Here is a 22,132-nt window from a genome sequence, read left to right as displayed (position 1 = left end):
CTGCCGGCGACGCAGACGCACTGCTCACCCGGAGCCGCGGCTTTATCTCGACGGCGAGCTTCTTACAGTGGTGGAATCACATGGGTTTTTGGGTGTGGTTTTTGATGCCCGGTCGACTTGGCTGCCTCATATTCGGCAGCATAAACAGGCGTGTTGGCGGCATCTAAATGCTATGCGATGCCTAGGCCACACCAGGTGGGGCGCCGACCGATCTACTCTCCTCCGGCTTTACCAGGCGTTAATCCAATCCCGTCTGTACTATGGTAGTCTGGCTTATGGCTCAGCATCCCCATCTGCGTTGCGGGTGCTGGACCCAAAACTACACAGCAGGATACGACTTGCTACTGGTGCCTTTCGGACCAGCCCTGTGGACAACATACTAGTGGAGGCAGGTGTCCCTCCCCTGCGGTTACGACGCCAACGTTTGCTGGCCGCTTATGCTGCTCACCTTTTTAGCTTGCCTGGGCATCCCAACTATCGTCTCCTGTTCCCGCAATCGGTCGTACATCTGCCAGAACGTCGCCCTCGGTCAGGTTGTACGATCGCGGTCCGAGTCAAAGAGCTTCTTTCCGGGCTTAGGGTTCTCACTGTTCCACCTCCTTTCCGGGCCACATTACGTACACCCCCATGGTGCGTTCCTCGCCCTTGCCTTCGGCTCGATTTGGCACAGGGCCCGAAGGACCTAGTCCATCCAGAGGCCTTCCGCCGCCGCTTTTATTCCATCCTGCCCACGTATCAGGGCTCTGGCGTTGTATACACTGACGGTTCGATGGTTGCTGGTCGTGTTGGTTATGCGCTAACTCTAGGGGACCATTCCGAACAATGCTCCTTGCCAGATGGCTGCAGCGTTTACACTGCTGAGCTGGTCGCCATCTTTCGAGCCCTAGAGTATATCCGCTCCTGCTCAGGTGAGTCCTTCGTTATCTGTAGTGATTCCCTGAGCGGTTTACGAGCTCTCGACCAGTGTTTCCCTCGTTCTCGTCTGGTGATGGCTATTCTGGAGTCCCTGTGTGCTCTTGCTCGTTGTGGCCGCTCTGTGGTCTTCTTGTGGACCCCAGGCCATGTTGGGATTCCAGGCAATGAGAATGTTGACCGCCTGGCGAAAGAGGCCACCAGTACACCATCTCTGGACATTGGCCTCCCGGAGACAGATTTGCGAGCATTCCTACGCAGCAAAATTCTGGACCTTTGGGACACTGAATGGCGCGTCCTGCCTTCACGAAACAAACTTCGGGCCATCAAGGAGGCTACCGGTGTGTGGCGGTCCTCCTTGCGGGCCTCTCGCAAGGAGTCTGTTGTCCTTTGCCGGCTGCGCATTGGGCACACATGGCTGACGCACGGCCACCTATTGCGACGTGAAGACCCACCTTTAATGTCGCTGCGGCTCCGTTTTGACAGTGGTCCACATTTTGTTGGACTGTCCACTTTTAGCTGTGCTCAGGCAGTCATTCGCACTGCCTGACACGCTCCCTGCGCTTTTAACAGATGACTCTGCTATGGCTGACTTAGTTTTACGTTTTATTCGGTCAGGGGTTTTTTATCGTTTAATCTTAGTGTTTCTGTTTCATTTTATTGTATTGTGTTGCTTCTGGCCTTTGGCCTACGATTTTAAACTGAGTTTTTAATATGTTCTCGGTGTCTGGCTTTTCCTTTTTCATCCATATGGTCGGCCAACAACCGCCACACTCTGTGTGATTTTACGTTGTTTTATATGTTCTTTGTCTGAGTATTTCTTGTCCTGTGTCGTCTGCCGTCTTTCTGTTGTTCGTTTTTCTTCTCTTTAGGAGGCTTTTTTTTTTTTTTGGAAAAAGGGACCGATGACCGTAGCAGTCTGGTCCCTTTAACCCCCTACAAACCAACGAACCAATATAGCAACTTTTGTTTATGTTCAACCCACGTGGGGTGTACCTTGTGAGACCAGTACCACGTGCTTATACAATTGTTTGACCCATCAGGTTAATAGTAAGACGATAGTAACCAGTTCGAGGTTTTTCTTTTGTAAATTGCTTTTCGATCTAATTTATTTTAATTATCAAAATTACTGTGGAGTTACACTCTTTGTGTAAACCAAGTTGACCACGTGAAGCATGTGGTGTAATCATCAAAGTAGCCCTCAGCTATTCTTTTCGGGAAGATTTCACAGAGAGTTAGTATGAATTTAGTATACCAGTGTGTGGTAATTACATGATGGACAGGATTGCACTACGAACGTAACTTCTTTGGGTGAAAATTGAATCGGTTGGTTGTGGTTAATTTCCTCTTGCATATGTTTCAACGTTCTTCGTGTGTTATTTTATGAATGCGGTGTTGTATGCAGTCTCCCAATCTTGGCTCCATATTTGATGTGTTCTGTAAGATTACAATCTCACATTTTCACAATCCTAAATAACGCTCCAGTTTAGTTATGAATCAAGTTTAATATGCTGAAATCTCAATGATCAATGTTAAATTTCCAAATATAAACTGATTGATTTCTTTTTATTTAAATTCTCTTATATATATATATAAGTTTATAATCTTTTAATAGTCATACAACAACCAGTGATATATATATATATATATATATATATATTTAAGTTTATAATCTTTTAATAGTCATACAACAACCAGTGATATATATATATATATATATATATATATATATATATATATATATATATATATATATATATATATATTCTTGTCTCTTGAATAAATGATCAAGTCTTTGTCAAACTGTGACTATTTGTTTGTCTATACATGTACTTCACGTCCCATTCGGGTAATTTCTTCGTGGTGAATCATTCTTTTTGTCTTGGAGTTTGTGTCAATCATGTAATGGGATGAGGCTAACTGGACAGCTGCGGGAATTACCGTGTTGTGGGCAGGGACAAACTAAAAGTGCTACAATAACACCAACATCATTCCAAGAGAACTACGTAATTGGAACATAAGGCATACAAATTTCTCCAGAATGAACTGAACAAAAAATCACTAAAGCACAAAAGTGGAATCCAATATTTCACTCTAAGTATATAGCTTAAATGCAGGCAGAAATACCAGACACACCCCCACAAAACAACCATGTAATTGGAAAGTAATATCCACAGATTACTTCAAATTAACCGAAAGAAAGTATACAAAAACAGACAATTGAATCGAATCTTCGTTTCACCTGTATAGCTCACACGAATATAGCGATACTAAACTCCACTCTCTAAATGGAATTAACGAGACAAAAAACTGAAAACCCTCTAGAAGAAAACTGAAACACTTTCAGATAGTATGAGAAAAAGGAGGATAAATTTTTATGGACATCTTAAAATGAACTCCAACAGATTAGCTATAAAAATTTTTAACTTTTTCCGTAACCGGAAAACGAAACCCAACTGGTTTAAAGAAACAAAGAAAGACCTAGTAGAATTAAAGATTTCAGAAAATTCACTTATTGATCGAATAGCTAAATTAATTACTAAAGATGGAAACATAAGGTTCCAAGACAAATCTACACAAAAGCCCAAACCCTTCATCCCGGAAGAAGAGAGGAAAAGAAGACCAGAAAGAATGAAGAAATACTGAGCCCTACGAAAGATGCAACGCGCAAAGAAATGATTGATCCAGCGTACCGCAAAGAAGAAGAAAGTGAGCTTTCTTTTCCACAAGAAAACTAAAATCTTACACGAAATGGAAGAAACTCATAACAAACTAACGTACCACAGACAACTACGAATTAACTCATACTGCCCCCCCTCTCCCCCCCCCCCCCCCCCCCCCCCCACACACACACACACAAACCGTACTGCAAATTGGGTTTAACGTCCCACAACTCCAAAGCAAATGAGAAACACGAACATCCAATCTAAAAAACCAACAAATTGCAAACGAAAACTAACAGTTCAAAAACCAAAACAAACGAATAAGCACTAACTGCCAAAGACACGATACCATTCAACAGTTTCAAATATGTCGCGTTTCCACAATGTCACATTTGAATGAAACGACAAAATATTTGCAAAAACCAAGATGATAAATAAGACAACTACTCGTTTCACCCGCAGCCATTTGAGATAGGCTCTTAAGTTCGTGCCTAACATTACGCTCGAAAATTGTGCCAGATACGTAAAGAAACAGCCAAATATTTGTGAGAAACGTGAATATAAGTATAATCGGTACTAGTTACTCTACCAACAAAATAAGTTGTTCTCTCAGGTTCCACCCTAAGTAAACCCTCGTACATCACGATATATTTTGAATAAACAGCATAGACAGCAAACATCGTAGTTTATACTAGTTACTAAAGCGACCACAGATAACATTTAATAACAGGCTGCTTACATCATTCGCAACGTAAACTCATGACGTCACACAGGTCGTGTCGTTGGGTCAGAGCGAACGGGTAGAATGGGACTGTGCGCTTGACCCAAAACAACTATCGGGGAACGCAGCTTGCCTTATTCAGAAAAGCGTTCGACGCTGTACTATATCGTCGATTGTGTATCTCGGTTGAGATATGATCGTATGGAGTATTTTCACAGATATACAAATGGTTTGAAGACTTTTACACTAACCTAATAAAAAACGCTGTACTTGACATGCAGTATGCAAGAGAAACGAAAGTACATTGGGTGTATTGGCATGGAAACGTAACTGGACATCTTATGTTTTCAATACAAATACACCGTTTCTCAGAAAGGATCAGCAGGACTATTCAGGACTACAAGGCTCTTCGCTGACGATGCTGTCCTCTGTGAAAAAGTATCGTTGTTGAAATATCCTGAGGAAATACAGAAACGCTTAGGAAAAATTTCCTTTATATGTAATGAATGAGATCTTTCTTTAAAGGTGGATAAATGTAAGACAATACTTATAATAAACAGAAAGATACCCCATTATAAGAGTGGGTACGAACACTCGAAGTATGTCTCGTTGTTTAAGTAGAAGTAATGCTAAAATCTATGAGAAGTGGAACGAAGTCGTGAAGTCAGTAGCAGGGAGGGCGAATAGGGGACTTGGATTTGTTGGGAGGCTGCTTGGAAAGTTCAGTAGATCTGTCAAGGAAGTCGTTTTCGAGATGCTTGTAGGACCAGCTGTGAAGTGTTGCTCTATGGCTTGAAGTCCTTTTCAGGTAGGCATTACAGCAGACCTCGAAATAATTCCGAAATAATGCTGCTAGGATCGTTGTGTTCGGTGACGTCTCCTCTGAACAGACTTTCACCGGGAGAACAGAAAATTCAACTCACAGAATTCAAGTCCCTCTCGTTTTAATTCCAATACTGGTCACACGTGATGACTATGCCATGGCAAGGTGCATAGCTAACATATACGAGAGATGCAGATTATGAGTTTTTCTTCTTTCTGGTTTGGTATACAAAAGAACGTGTTTTCATTTTCGCACTAGCAACAATTGTCTTACGTCCGAGTGATTCCTGTTTTGTTTGCAGTAACAGAGCCCAAATGCGAAGTTACTGCACGCTGCCACAGAGTCATGTGTACATTGTTCCTTTGAGTGCTCTGCTTGACTCCAGTTCTGATTCTGACTCCAATTCGTATCTGGTTCAAATGGCTCTGTGCGCTATGGGACTTAACACCTGAGGTCATCAGTCCCTAGAACGTAGAACTACTTAAACTTAACTAAGGTAAGGACATCACACAATCCATGCCTGAGGCAGGATTCGAACCTGCGACCGTAGCGGTCGCGCGGTTCCAGACTGAAGCGCCTAGAACCGCTCGGCCTCACTGGCCGCCAAGGAACAAAAGAATCCCTGTTATGCTCTGAACTTTGATTCGCAATATTAAACTGCGTAGAACTGTGCAATTCGTCGTGACGTGAATCACGTTAACACGATACGTTAGAAAATATATTTCAAAAGTCAATAAAATGGTCGCCTAACAGTAAAACTAGGCTCCACCGTTAATACAAAATTACAACGTGAGAGAGCGAATACGTTGTCGTCTGTAAGATAGGCAACCCACATCACTGTTGTGCATGCCGTATAATCTCATATGGTGGGCAGTCTTAACCATGCAGTGTGGTGAGGACGCGATCAACCGACATTCCGGTTTATGCTTTGTTCCAAATGCATATAGCTGTTATTAAATGTTGCTGGTTTCGAGTGGGAAAAAAAACTGACACAGGTTTCCAACATAAATTCTTTATTGATTTTATTTGAAATTCATTTAGATTTAGGATTCCTGTTCAAATGGTTCAAATGGCTCTGAGCACTATGGGACGTAACTTCTGAGGTCATCAGTCCCCTAGAACTTAGAACTACTTAAACCTAACTAACCTAAGGACATTACACACATCCAAGCCCGTGGCAGTATTCGAACCTGCGACTGTAGCGGTCGGATTCCTGTCATCAACCTGTTGTCTAACCGCATGCCCACTCTGCAGTTCACACGTAACACTTACACAGGAACGTCGTTTTACAGTTCATCATGTGGAACTTCCGCCTGGAAGGCGAATAGGGAGTTGTAACATCCGTCTCTGGGGCGAATATCTCTTTTTTCTGACATACATACATACATACACACACACACACACACACACACACACACACAAACACATGCGCGCGCGCGCTCGCACGCAGACGCACACAATATACATAAAGTCATTGTTCAATACGGGGATTTATGTGAACATTTCAAATGAGTAAAGGGTTGAGATTAAAAGATTTTAGTATTTTATTCAGTTTCAGGAAGAGAGGCCATCTGTCTCGAACAAAGTTTTTGAGTCTTGTTCAATATTTTAGCTGTACTAGCTGTACATAAATAACGAATTGAGTTACTTTGGTAGTTCTGAGATCAGCTGACAGTGGAATTTCTAACTCTTGGTGAATCATGGAAAGTCACACTCGGTGCTTATCGTTTCTGGCACATTATTATCGGAATTAAGATTATCCTCTTTTTAGGTTGGTTGGTGCTGATCGACTTGTGTAGAAATTGTTGCATTCTGTTCTTACGAAATATTCTGAACCAGTTCGTTTTCGGATGTTTCTGAGCCTGTGTTGATAGATCATTTACGTCAATACCGATGTATCTCCAGAGTTAGTTTCAGATTCAGACCCTTCAGAAAACGTCTCTTTTATCATGTGCACAGTTTGTCTGTTTTTGTTAGACATATTTGCAGGTATGTCTGCAGCAGTTGCACTCTAAGAAACAGGCTTGAGTTAGGAGTAGGACTTCCCTGTTGAATGTAATTAGTGAAAATAACTGTAATACCTATCTTCTCAAGGTAGCGATGCGAAAAGTGAATGAGCTATAAAAATCGAATCGAAACTGGTACTGTGTAAAGTACAAGAAATATTTCGAACGAGTAAAATAGTAGTTTATAAGGAAAGAAAACCACATTAAAAAGAACTGTAACCACACTTGAAAATAAGTAACTTGGTATTTGCGATTTTATGAACAAAATTTTTCATTCCAATTTTCTCCAAGCAAACCCACTAAAACATAAACTAAACTGTAGCGTTCTAAGAAAATGAAACGCCTTTTGCCGTCCTGATCTCATTTATTGTGTACCTATCAGTTTCGGCGCGTCATCTTCAGCCCTTAGTTGATGCCGAACGGGTTATCACGATATATATATATATATATACACTGCATTAGTGGCCAACATAACTGGTTTATGGTGACTGCCTGTAATGTGAAGCCAGCACTGCAATCATCAACTGCAGTTGATGGTTGGAGTGCACTGATGCAGCGTATATATGGATCGTCGTAACACCTTCAGCATCAACTGAGGTCTGAAGAGGCGCCGAAAGTGGTAGCTACACAAGAAATAAAATCACAAGGACAGATGTAGGCATTTCATTTTCTTACAGTAGTAAACGACCATGGTCCCCAAGACCTCCAGTCAAAAAGGATGGACTTACAAAAGCTGTAGCGTGGTCAGGTAACTGAAAATGCCATGTGAAAGAACTTAAAGAATAAGTAGGATTATCCGCCTGTAAGGCGCAGTTGTGCAAATTCAGGAACATTAGTGTGTGAGGCGGGTGAATATTTGGTCTTACCAGGAGGTGCGGCCTGTGAGACGGTGTTGGTGTGGAGTCCGACCAAGCTTTGCTGGGTAAATCGGCACGCGATTATACCACGACTAAATATCAAATGAGACTCTCATAGATGGCTAGAATCGTAAGGAACAAACGTAAACCATATCCGCCTGTCAGACGGACGTTGTGTTCTACGCCTGAAGTGTCTGGCATAGCGTTCTGCGAACCACCTTCAGATTATTTCTCTACTGTGGTCCTAGTTGCTAGTGCAGAGAGCCTTCCCCCTGGAGGATGTTTTAGTAACGAGTGACTTCCCCGACTGCCGGCAGGATGATCAACCACTTCCCGAACCACTACGAGCTGTCGCGGAAGGACCTGCTGGTGAAGAACATCAAGCGATACCGCAAGCAGCTGGAGCGAGACAAGGAGCCGGTGGCCGAGCGCAGTGACGTCACGGGCCGCTACGTCTACCTCGACTTCGTGCCCGTCACCTTCGTGCTGCCCGCAGGTGGGTCCGCGGCGCGCTGCCTGGAGGCGCTCGTCCAGAAATGGACCGGGGTTTCAGATGAGTACTGCTGTTGCGGTCGCTCAGCTACTCCCGTTGTGACTGTTTAACGGTGTGCTGTCGGGTGTACAGCAAAATTGTTGATTCCGTGTTGTGCATAATTTATCGATTTCCTCAGGGAAGCGATTTGTGTTCTCGCTGCCTGGACCTCAACAAGGTTACTAGGATTGAAAATAATTTTGAGGAAAAAGAATCTGTAGCACTAACACTTTGTGACCTTAGTGAGGCTTTACACTACATTCCTCATAAGGTAATCATACACTACTGGCCATTAAAATTGCTACACCACGAAGATGACGTGCTACAGACGCGAAATTTAACCGACAGGAAGAAGATGCTGTGATATGCAAATGATTAGCTTTTAAGAGCATTCACACTAGGTTGGAGCCGGTGGCGACACCTACAACGTGCTGACATGAGGAAAGTTTCCAACCGATTTCTCATACACAAACAGCAGTTGACCGCCGTTACTTGGTGAAACGTTGTTGTGATGCTTCGTGTAAGGAGGAGAAATGCGTACCATCACGTTTCCGCCTTTGATAAAGGTCGGATTGTAGCCTATCGCGATTACGGTTTACCATATCGCGACATTGCTGCTCGCGTTAGTCGAGATCCAATGACTGTTAGCAGAATATAGAATCAGTGGGTTCAGGAGAGTAATACGGAACGCCGTGCTGGATCCCAACGGCCTCGTATGACTAGCAGTCGAGATGACAGGCATCTTATCCGCATGGTTGTAACGGATCGTGCAACCTTGTCTCGATCCCTGAATCAACAGATGGGGACGTTTGCAAGAGAACAACCATCTGCACGAACAGTTCGACGACGTTTGCAGCAGCATGGACTATCAGCTCGGAGACCACGGCTGCGGTTACCCTTGACGCTGCATCACAGACAGGAGCGCCTGTGATGGTGTACTCAACGACGAATGGCAAAACGTCATTTTTTCGGACGAATCCAGGTTCTGTTTACAGCACCATGATGGTCGCATCCGTGTTTGGCGACATTGCGGTGAACACACATTGGAAGCGTGTATTCGTCATCGCCATACTGGCGTATCACCTGGCGTGATGTTATGGGGTGCCATTGGTTACACGTCTCGGTCACTTCTTGCTCGCATTGACGGCACTTTGAACAGTGGACGTTACATTTGAGCTGTGTTACGACCCGTGACTCTATCCTTCATTCGATCCCTGCAAAACCCTACATTTCAGCAGGCTAATGCACGACCGCATGTTGCAGGTCCTGTAAGGGCCTTTCTGTATTCAGAAAATGTTCGACTGCTGCCCTGGCAGATCTCTCACCAATTGATAACGACTGGTAAACGGTGGCCGAGCAACTGGCTCGTCACAATACGCCAGTTACTACTCTTGATGAACTGTGGTATCGTGTTGAAGCTGCAAGGGCAGCTGTACCTGTACACGCCATGCAAACTCTGTTTGACTCAATGGTCAGGCGTATCAAGGCCGTTATTATCGCTAGAGGTGGCTGTTCTGGGTACTGATTTCTCAGGATGTATGCACCAAAATTGCGTGAAAATGTAATCACAAGTCAGTTATAGTATATTTGTCCAATGAGTACCCGTTTATCATCTGCATTTCTTCGTGGTGTAGCAATTTGAATGGCCAGTAGTGTAAATAAGCACAGGTGTGGAGTTGGAGGCATTCTTCTGCGGGTTCGCAAATCTTATTTGGAAAACAAAGGGCAGATTGTATCAGTCCATGGGAGAGTATCATATGAACGGAAGTTGGAATACGGGACCGGTAACAGGCCCCATCCTGTTACTAGTATTTGTAAGTGGCTTAAGTTCTCATGGAAAGTACTTGCTGTTTGCAGATGACACAACTCTATCCTCGAAATGAGTTGCTGTCAGCAAGCCTCAAGAAGGAGGTACTTTCTGTAATGCTACGAATGACAGGTTATAAAGACCATGAAAATAAATAAGAAAAAACGCAAAAAATGGTATGTAGCTTCAGTGACAAAGGATTCCTAAATAGTGCAAGAGTTGTTAAGATTCTGGGATTCGTAACAGATAGTAAATTCATTGGCAAAACACACTGCATATGTGTGTGACCAACTGTCACGAGTTAATGACCTTCAGATGAAACAGAAGCGTGTGGTAACTGATCAGTATCTCATGGTGGTATATTATTCATCGTTGCACAGCCATATCAGCTATGGCTTGTTACTATGGGGTTACTCTAAAGGCTGCATGAAAATACTATTGCTACAAAAAAGACAATAAGGATCATAACATCAAGCAGAAAACTGCACCACTACAAACCCATCTTCACACGTCTAGGGGTGATGACAATTTTCAGTCAGTATATGTACACTTGTATCATATATGTGAAAGAAAATCATGAAACATTCACCAAAAGGAAAAACGTCCACAGTCATAACACACACAATAAGTAAAACAAAGACATCCCAAGCTGTCGACCCTCCTTGACACGGGGGAGTTCTCCAACATTAACTAGTAAAGTGTTCAACCATCTAAATACAAAAATACAGTTGACACACACAGTGGTTACGGTTACTACAAGCCACACCACAAGTTGGGAAACGGGGCCAAATTTCTAGTAGTCTACTGTCGAGTTAAGATTTTCACACACAAATGCTTTATTCGTATCTTACAGAAACTAGCAGTACGGCAATAAACAGCCTTTTAAATACGCCGCTAAAGACAATCAAGTAATTCATAGCAAAACAATAGTTTAAAATTTCTTTTAAAAACGGAAATCAAGTCATTTGTAGCAAACCAACAGTTTAAATTAAAAAAAAAAACACAGAAGCTAACAGTACGGCAATAACAGCCTTTCAATACGTGCCGCTAACGGCAATCAAGTAATTTTATAGCAATACAACAGTGTAAAAAATTTTAAAGAACATTAGTAAACAGGCTACTAAAGTAAATACAGAACTTTGTTAATAAAGTACGGTGAGGTAGTGAAGCTACCAACACCGCCATTAAAAAAAAATCAAAGGTCTCAGAAAACACACGATTAATGGCAATGAAGGAATGGAGGAATTTAAACAAGTTTTTAAACAAAAGTGTCCTGGAATATCATTAGAACATAACAGATATGACGGACCCGTGTAAGGCGGCCACAAATCACCCACTGAGGGATGCTCAGTCTAGGCTAATATTGACCAATTTAAATACTCCCGTAAACACAATTGCCACTCTCAGGCTGGTCACTGCACCGACTTTTAGCCAACGAAAGCTTGTAATAAGATGGCTTAACTTGCTGACACCATTAGAGCAAACCTCGTGCAAGTAAACAATTAAACATTACACCACACAGTCCTGAATGAGCGACCACATGATCGACCAACAAGAAGCATGAATTTACTCATAACCCACGACAAAATAACGAAACAATTGAACTGCTAAAACTACACCTCCCATCGGACAGTAACGAGAGGAGGAGGAAAGATCACTGTCTTCAATTACACCGGTGCCAGGGACAGGAAACCCGATCCCCGGAGGCCACAAGGTAGAAGAGACACTAGTTACGCAAACTTATTAGTTAATGATTAAACCTTCCACTAACTTAACTTGAAATTATTCTCGAACAGGCAGTACACGATCTCCGATGGCAAAGATCCACACATCCGACCGCGCACGCGTCGCCAGAGTACCCAACACGCCACGGTCACGCGACAACACGCTCTGTCACCGGAGTTCACATCTTCTGTGCAACACTGACGGGTTTGAAACGTCCCCTTTGAAAAATTATTACAAGACTGTGCTTAAACTGACACACAATATTTTTAGCGCAACGCAATCTGACTTCCAAAAATCCCTACGAAAGAATGGCCCTGACTAACATTAACCTATACGTTTCGCAAATCACTTACCTCACAAAAATCTTCGTTACTCAAGCTACTGCAATACAGCGAGCACCACTTCTGCCAGCTAAATAAAAGATTCAAACTACGGAAGGCACTAACTACTGATAGGTATAGTTAGCAAATGAAAGATTTTAATAGAGAACAAACAATGTATTTACCTTAGTAGTCATAATATATATATCACTTCATGACACCAATTCTTACAAATTTCAAAACTCCGCCATCTCTCTACCCACGTCCACCACTGCTGGCGGCTCACCTCCAACTGCGCAACGCTACGCCCTGTTAGCATCCAGCTGCCGCTGCCCAACACTACAATGGCGAGTATTACAACAATGCCAACCAGTCACTGACTGCACACAGGACAGCCAGTGCATTCATACAGAGCGCTACGTGGCGGCGGCGTTACCAATAAAAAAAACCTAAACAGCCTACTTACATAGCCCCCATGCTCCCCACAAAAAATTTTACAAATTGTTTTGGGCACTGGCCAATAAAGATTTGATAAAATTTTTTATCATTACTATAACAAAAATATCAAATGCACACACTTATTGATACAATGTTGGTCAAAAGCTAAAATTTTCTCACAGTCCATAAAGACAGTCCTGATCGTTCATCACAGTAAAATTGCAGAGCTTTTATCAAAGTCTGAGCAATAAAAGAAATTGGACTTGGAAGTAGTGGATTTCTAAGCAGTCTTGAAGAAGTAGTGTTGTCCTTCCAACGAAAGACAGTGCTGACTCTTGACATGCAGACAGGTAATGGGCCACAGCAGAGTCAGTCGATGTTGAAGACTATCGGTAGGTAGGTCATCACAGAGCAGACCCACTGTAGTCCTGGTAGAGATTAGGGTATTGGTGGGCCACCAGAGGTGCAGACCCACTGCAGTCCTTGTAGAGATAGCCAGCAGGCATATGTTTGACTGTGCAGGCGCACAATCACCATTGAAGAGTCTTGTGGATAATATAGCAAGTCCAAAACCCAATACTTGTCCACTCACAAAGTTTTTGGAATTGTCCTTAGAACCAGCAATGCTGTTAACCAGTCCCTTGCTGAATTATCAACACACGTTCAAGCACTAACAGTCCCTACTTCTCACATATTGTCCATATACTATGACCAACAGAAACGTGTGCAGTGAAATGTAATTTACAAGTTACTTAATTTGATGAACTGGTCTCAATTACAATTTTATAACATAAGAATACAATAACAAAGGTACAAAATATATCATTAAAGAACATAACAATACAGATAACATTTGTAGTAGTACAGGCTTTATAAAAGAATCGAAATAGCAAATACATCAGTGTTACAAAAATTACGACATAAGTACATACATAAAAGATAAGAAAAACTTTTGAAACATCAACTTCACACATGAGCATTAGAACAAAACAGAATAAATAATGTGTAAACATCTTTACAAAGTAAATAACATGTTATTAATGCAAATTATATTTGAGGATAACAGTATTCCTCATCATAGTGAATGCAGCTTAGTATTAGAAAAATTCTGCAACATAAGTCTTATCAGATAAACATATAAAGACAGGAAGAACATAAATACACAAGGGTACACAAACACATAGTGGGATAACACAAGGAAAGGGCAGAGTTTGTTTTACTGCAGTATTTTGCAAACAAAACTTTCTTTACTTCTCGGAGATCTCCCTTCGTTCTTCATTATTTCCAAAAAGTCCTATCTATACCTGCTTTCTGTACTTTTCTCATATAACCTCTCAGTGCATTTCTTCAGATCCATCGCAATTCATTCTCTTATATAGGCTACCCCCTCTTAAGCTAACTTAAATCTACTGAGCTCAGATGCTTAACTAAGGGACGAGGCAATGCAGCAGCACAAAACAATTAATACAAACAGCAATGAAAAAAAGGTGCAGATAAGCAAAGCAAGCAGCAATAAATGTAATAACTTATATCTAAACATGACAAACCCACAAGCAGAAAAAATAGTACACTGAAGACAACAACGCAGATAAGGAAAATGTATATTCTACATCTACATCTACATCCGTACTCCGCAAGCCACCTGACGGTGTGTGGCGGAGGGTACCCTGAGTACCTCTATCGGTTCTCCCTTCTATTCCAGTCTCGTATTGTACGTGGAAAGAAGGATTGTCGGTATGCTTCTGTGTGGGCTCTAATCTCTCTGATTTTATCCTCATGGTCTCTTCGCGAGATATACGTAGGAGGGAGCAATATACTGCTTGACTCTTCGGTGAAGGTATGTTCTCGAAACTTTAACAAAAGCCCGTACCGAGCTACTGAGCGTCTCTCCTGCAGAGTCTTCCACTGGAGTTTATCTATCATCTCCGTAACGCTTTCGCAATTACTAAATGATCCTGTAACGAAGCGCGCTGCTCTCCGTTGGATCTTCTCTATCTCTTCTATCAACCCTACCTGGTGCGGATCCCACACTGCTGAGCAGTATTCAAGCATTGGGCGAACAAGCGTACTGTAACCTACTTCCTTTGTTGTAGGATTGCATTTCCTTAGGATTCTTCCAATGAATCTCAGTCTGGCATCTGCTTTACCGACGATCAACTTCATATGATCATTCCATTTTAAATCACTCCTAATGCGTACTCCCAGATAATTTATGGAATTAACTGCTTCCAGTTGCTGACCTGCTATTTTGTAGCTAAATGATAAGGGACTTATCTTTCTATGTATTCGCATCACATTACACTTCGCTACATTGAGATTCAATTGCCATTCCGTGCACCATGCGTCAATTCGCTGCAGATCCTCCTGCATTTCAGTACAATTTTCCATTGTTGCAACCTTTCGATACACCACAGCATCATCTGCAAAAAGCCTCAGTGAACTTCCGATGTCATCCACCAGGTCATTTATGTATATTGTGAATAGCAACGGTCCTATGACACTCCCCTGCGGCACACCTGAAATCACTCTTACTTCGGAAGACTTCTCTCCATTGAGAATGACGTGCTGCGTTCTGTTATCTAGGAACTCCTCAATCCAATCACACAATTGATCTGATAGTCCGTATGCTCTTACTTTGTTCATTAAACGACTGTGGGGAACTGTGTCAAACGCCTTGCGGAAGTCAAGAAACACGGCATCTACCTGTGAACCCGTGTCTAAGGCCCTCTGAGTCTCGTGGACGAATAGCGCGAGCTGGGTTTCACACGATCGTCTTTTTCGAAACCCATGCTGATTCCTACAGAGTAGATTTCTAGTCTCCAGAAAAGACATTATACTCGAACATAATACGTGTTCCAAAATTCTACAACTGATCGACGTTAGAGATATAGGTCTATAGTTCTGCACATCTGTTCGACGTCCCTTCTTGAGAACGGGGATGACCTGTGCCCTTTTCCAATCCTTTGGAACGCTTCGCTCTTCTAGAGACCTACGGTACACCGCTGCAAGAAGGGGGGCAAGTTCCTTCGCGTACTCTGTGTAAAATCGAACTGGTATCCCATCAGGACCAGCGGCCTTTCCTCTTTTGAGCGATTTTAATTGTTTCTCTATCCCTCTGTCGTCTACTTCGATATCTACCATTTTGTCAACTGTGCGACAATCTAGAGAAGGAAGCACAGTGCAGTCTTCCTCTGTGAAACAGCTTTGGAAGAAGACATTTAGTAATTCGGCCTTTAGTCTGTCATCCTCTGTTTCAGTACCATTTTGGTCACAGAGTGTCTGGACATTTTGTTTTGATCCACCTACCGCTTTGACATAGGACCAAAATTTCTTAGGATTTTCTGCCAAGTCAGTACATAGAACTTTACTTTCGAATTCATTGAAAGCCTCTCGCATAGCCCTCCTCACACTACATTTCGCTTCGCGTAATTTTTGTTTGTCTGCAAGGCTTTGGCTATGTTTATGTTTGCTGTGAAGTTCCCTTTGCTTCCGCAGCAGTTTTCTAACTCGGTTGTTGTACCACGGTGGCTCTTTTGCATCTCTTACGATCTTGCTTGGCACATACTCATCTAACGCATATTGTACCATGGTTTTGAACTTCGTCCACTGATGCTCAACACTATCTGTACTTGAGACAAAACTTGTGTGTTGAGCCATCAAGTACTCTGAAATCTGCTTTTTGTCACTTTTGCTAAACAGAAAAATCTTCCTACCTTTTTTAATATTTCTATTTACGGCTGAAATCATCGATGCAATAACCGCTTTATGATCGCTGATTCCCTGTTCTGCATTAACTGATTCAAATAGTTCGGGTCTGTTTGTCACCAGAAGGTCTAATATGTTATCGCCACGAGTCGGTTCTCTGTTTAATTGCTCAAGGTAGTTTTCAGATAAAGCACTTAAAAATATTTCACTGGATTCTTTGTCCCTGCCACCCGTTATGAACGTTTGAGTCTCCCAGTCTATATCCGGCAAATTAAAATCTCCACCCAGAACTATAACATGGTGGGGAAATCTACTCGAAATATTCACATCTTAATGTCTATGTAATTAAAATGGTGCACCACTTTTTATTCAATGAAATAAATTACCAAGTACTTGAAAAGAAAATTATGTATGCAGTTCCTTTGAAGGGCAATGTCTTTTTGTGCTCCCTCATTTTTTTGGAAGTATATCACGAAGTTATTCTTTACTGGGTCTGTAGGCATAAAATATTTATATTAGCACATCTATAAAATTTTACTTTAACCATTGCTGCAGGGCAGCTAGAAACTAGATATTCAACAAAATAGGCAAAGCAAGCGTGAAACGTCATTCAGAATACTGGCAAGTGATCTTTCAAAGAACACAAATTCTGGTCATATGTAAAGGCCGTTAGTGGCACCACAATTAGTGTTCAGTCCATAATGAATGAGAAAGGAACTTAAATTGAAGGGATCAAAGCAAAAACTGAAACGTCATTCGCTAGCCATAAGGCATTTCATAATGCAGTAAACAATCCTCCAACTAGCAAGACAATAGACGTGAAATGTTTCTCATCATTTCATTTCAGTAAATATCATACATTAAGAGCTCCACAGTGTAATCATATGTTTTCAAGTTTGGGCGTGTCGTATTTGCGATGCTTTCTACAAAGGAATGAATGTCAATAGCGAGGATAATGGCCTCTTTTTTTTTACCTGTGTCTCTGAAAGGCACACACTAATGCCTTTCTTTTTGTCAGGTGGTTGTCGCGCAGCTGGGTGCCCACGACGCATTACGTGCAGGTGGTCACTTAACTGTCATATCGAAATATTTACGACACCAGTTTCCGCTACAGTGGCAGTCTCATATAAAAAAAATTCACAGGTCAAGAATTTGCGTTACACATCAGTAGAAACAAAATCCTATTGATGTAACAATGTCCAAAAAATTTTCGTCGGCATTGTAATACATTCACGCATTTGCATACATTTCATAACTCTTAAAGTACGATTCTTGGTTTCCAACAACCTTTTTCACAAACCAGAGTCCCTAACCTCTACTCATTATTTCTTACCTTATTCGTCGACACTTCTTCAATATTCCATCATAACAGATAAGTAGCATAATCAAATAACTCATATAGCATCAGCTTATTGATCATAAACATACCGCAACAGCATAATACACGTAGTCATCGTAATAATAACATCAAAACACCTCAGTGAAATTCTCAAAATCGTCGTAGCTTCCTCCAATAATTTCAAAACGTAAAAGAATTCTCTGCTCATGTCAAAAATGTCATCTACCTCAAACGTACTTTAAAAATCATGATCCCATACCAAATACAGTATGTCATTCAAAGCTCTCACAGTATCACAATGGTTCCGAAAAAATATGAACAGTTCACAAAGTACAGACAAATACAATTTCATAAGTGTGAAGTTATCCAACTGTGTAATTGCGTAAATATCTGTCACTGACGTAGTAAAAAAAAATGTTTGTTTCTCTGTTAAATAATCAGATAGCTCTGTAATTATGTGTGAGAGAAATATGGTACCTATGTGTAAAGTTGTATAAGCAAATACCATATTAGCTAGGGCTCCTTTTGCTTGCCAAACACATGGTACACAAAGTAAGCGTGTAACCCCCTGAGGATTACTGTAATTATACCCTCAGGTGTTACAGATTACAGCAATGGAATGAAATGTATCACGAAAAACTTTCTTTTTAATTCAACAATCTTGAAAAATAAATGGTTTAAGTACCAAATTAATCACTCAAATGCGTGCCCTGTAGTGCTAAACGTGCGTTTTGCTGTAAGATAATTCTGTGGAAGTGTCGTAGTTATCGTCCTCTGTAAGCAAAGTTCTGCTGAAGTCAATGTACTTACCTCATCATAAACGAAAGTGAAATGCTTTCCGTATAGATATCGTAGTTATTACGTACCTAACCGTGATCAAGAAAGTACTATGCTGTAACGTATTGTCGTGCTACGGAAAAGACTGTCTCCTTGTAGCTATACCACAAAAGTTACTACTAAAACATGTTTTACTTTCCAGAAAAATTCAGAAAAACTGTGCAGATATAAAACAGATAAACTGCAAAAGCAACATTGTAAATTGTCACTCATTAGTAGCGTCGTGATAAAGTCGTGTAGCTGTCACATAAACTAACCACTGTATCATCTGGTATCTCACAGAAAGTACTTTAAAACCAGAATGTATTTTCAAGTAAACCAAAATGTTGCATTAAAATCTCATTAGCAGGACTGGTAAATGTTCTAAGTATGTAAGCCTTATAGTCGTTACGTAATCGTGCAACTAACAAGCAAGAATGTACACACACAATAACACTGTGACGTCTGTTCACTATAATAATGCACTCGTAAATACTTTCTAAATAAGTTCTCAACTGGATAGTTAACTTCAAAACATTGTTGCATGTTAACAGATTCTTAGTCTGACAAAGTATACTAGTGACGTGATGTGAACAAAGTTAAAAAGCACATTATCTTTCAATAAACGGTTTTACATGTGAAATGTAGTACAATCCTTTACTCTTCCTAGTGCTCAGAGTTAACTTGAACGCAAATATCATGTCGTATAGGTCGGTAAGGAATACTGGAATTTTTCTCAAGGTGAGCTTATGTTATTTTTCTCTGAGCCAATCGGCGCACGCGGCTGCCTGCGGTGCGAGTCATTGTCTGTCTCTTTGTTGGCGCGCGTTATTGGGATTAGGAGACCTAACTTCTACAAATTCACCTTGCCGAGAAAGCCCTGCCCTGTTTGAAGCTCGCCAGTTCTGATGAAATTCCGGTCTGTCGTTATGTCGGTAGTTTACATAGTTTCTTGTTTGTCGCTCATGTGGTGGAGAATTTCTCCCAGAAAAGTAAATGCGTGGTGGACCGTTGCGTCTAAAGTTATTCTGTCTCCCTTGATAGTAATTATTTTGGTTCCCTTATTGTCTGTTTCTCTGATTGTCTCTGTGATAGTCATTACCGCGGAGAGGTGATCTTTCTCTGTAATTATTACTACTCTGCCAACGGTTGTCATATGGGTGACGTCTGTTTTGGTCACGATTTGTGTTGTGAGAATAGCCTTGTCGTGTCCAGTTATTATTTCTTTCATCGCGGAATTGCGACGGAGGTGACCTATAATTGTTGTGTTCCTGTTTTCACGTTCCGCGATTGTCAGTGTCAATTTCTAATTCCTGTAAGAGTCCCTGAAAAGCTTCAATGTCGTCTTTGCAACGGCCTGCCAAAATAATATGTCGTAAATGTTCCGGTAATTTGATTGAGCAAATGTGGATGAGTTCTGACGGGCTGGATGGGTTTGAAAGATACTGATTCTTATGTAACATGTCTTCAAAATATTTCACAAGACTTGAAAATTCAGATTGTTCGAAATTTTTCATCATTATGATACCATGTTTTACTCGGTCATCTGTGGCTTGAGACCAATATGCTGAGAGGAAGGCATGGTAAAATTCTCCTTCACTGTGGCAATCGTGAATGACCGATCGTATTCTTACAGCTGGTTCATTCTCCAAGTAGCCACACATAAATTCTAATCTGTGCTCTAATGACCAGTTGGGAGGAAAACAATGAGAGAATTGATGAAGCCACGCTTGTGGATGAATTTCGTTGCCAGAATTCTTAAATGTTTTGAATTTACGTGTAGTAATGAACAGCTTATAGTCAAAATCATCATGTCGGCGGGTCGCATGTCGGTCATTCTTACGTCGTTTCGGCGGTTCCATCTCAAAATTCGGTGTACTTTGCCAATTTCTTTCATAATCTCCAAAGTGCCCTGTGTTATTATTTTGTTGCAGTTCCGTATTTATATGTCCCTCTTCCCGTATTGGAGTGCGAGTGTCCTCTGAAATACATAATTCTTATATTACCAGTGTCAGCTGATCTTGTACTTCCCGGATTTCTCTTTGGTGTTGCGTGTTAATTTGATTCTGATTTTGTTTGAATTTCCTAATTTGTTCGAACTCTTCTGTGTCATTAAAGACTACCGGTTTTGTGTCATTCAGATTATCATCTACCTTCGTAGATAAATTACACTCCTGGAAATTGAAATAAGAACACCGTGAATTCATTGTCCCAGGAAGGGGAAACTTTATTGACACATTCCTGGGGTCAGATACATCACATGATCACACTGACAGAACCACAGGCACATAGACACAGGCAACAGAGCATGCACAATGTCGGCACTAGTACAGTGTATATCCACCTTTCGCAGCAATGCAGGCTGCTATTCTCCCATGCAGACGATCGTAGAGATGCTGGATGTAGTCCTGTGGAACGGCTTGCCATGCCATTTCCACCTGGCGCCTCAGTTGGACCAGCGTTCGTGCTGGACGTGCAGACCGCGTGAGACGACGCTTCATCCAGTCCCAAACATGCTCAATGGGGGACAGATCCGGAGATCTTGCTGGCCAGGGTAGTTGACTTACACCTTCTAGAGCACATTGGGTGGTATGGGATACATGCGGACGTGCATTGTCCTGTTGGAACAGCAAGTTCCCTTGCCGGTCTAGGAATGGTAGAACGATGGGTTCGATGACGGTTTGGATGTACCATGCACTATTCAATGTCCCCTCGACGATCACCAGAGGTGTACGGCCAGTGTAGGAGATCGCTCCCCACACCATGATGCTGGGTGTTGGCCCTGTGTGCCTCGGTCGTATGCAGTCCTGATTGTGGCGCTCATCTGGACGGCACCAAACACGCATACGACCATCATTGGCACCAAGGCAGAAGCGACTCTCATTGCTGAAGACGACACGTCTCCATTCGTCCCTCCATTCACACCTGTCGCGACACCACTGGAGGCGGGCTGCACAATGTTGGGGCGTGAGCGGAAGACGGCCTAACGGTGTGCGGGACCGTAGCCCAGCTTGATGGAGACGGTTGCGAATGGTCCTCGCCGATACCCCAGGAGCAACAGTGTCTCTAATTTGCTGGGAAGTGGCGGTGCGGTCCCCTACGGCACTGCGTAGGATCCTACGGTCTTGGCGAGCATCCGTGCGTCGCTGCGGTCCGGTCCCAGGTCGACGGGCACGTGCACCTTCCGCCGACCACTGGCGACAACATCGATGTACTGTGGAGACCTCACGCCTCACGTGTTGAGCATTCGGTGGTACGTCCACCCGGCCTCCTGCATGCCCACTATACGCCCTCGCTCAAAGTCCGTCAACTACACATACGGTTCACGTCCACACTGTCGCGGCATGCTACCAGTGTTAAAGAATGCGATGGAGCTCCGTATGCCATGGCAAACTGGCTGACACTGACAGCGGCGGTGCACAAATGCTGCGCAGCTAGCGCCATTCGACGGCCAACACCGCGGTTCCT

At 42.3% G+C, this 22,132-nt stretch overlaps 1 protein-coding gene across 1 annotated transcript in view; it reads left to right on the top strand.

Annotated features, from left to right (window-relative positions):
• Positions 1–22,132, top strand: part of LOC126355716 (polyglutamylase complex subunit TTLL1-like) — a 186,122-nt gene that overhangs the window by 79,420 nt on the left and 84,570 nt on the right. The window contains exon 4 of the mRNA XM_050006084.1: positions 8,300–8,478. Within this exon, the coding sequence (XP_049862041.1) occupies positions 8,300–8,478 (179 nt within the window). The remainder of the gene's footprint in view (positions 1–8,299; positions 8,479–22,132) is intronic.

Source organism: Schistocerca gregaria, chromosome 3 (genome assembly GCF_023897955.1).
Source record: "Schistocerca gregaria isolate iqSchGreg1 chromosome 3, iqSchGreg1.2, whole genome shotgun sequence".
Lineage (NCBI taxonomy): Eukaryota > Metazoa > Arthropoda > Insecta > Orthoptera > Acrididae > Schistocerca > Schistocerca gregaria.
This window is presented reverse-complemented; position numbering and strand designations above follow the sequence as displayed.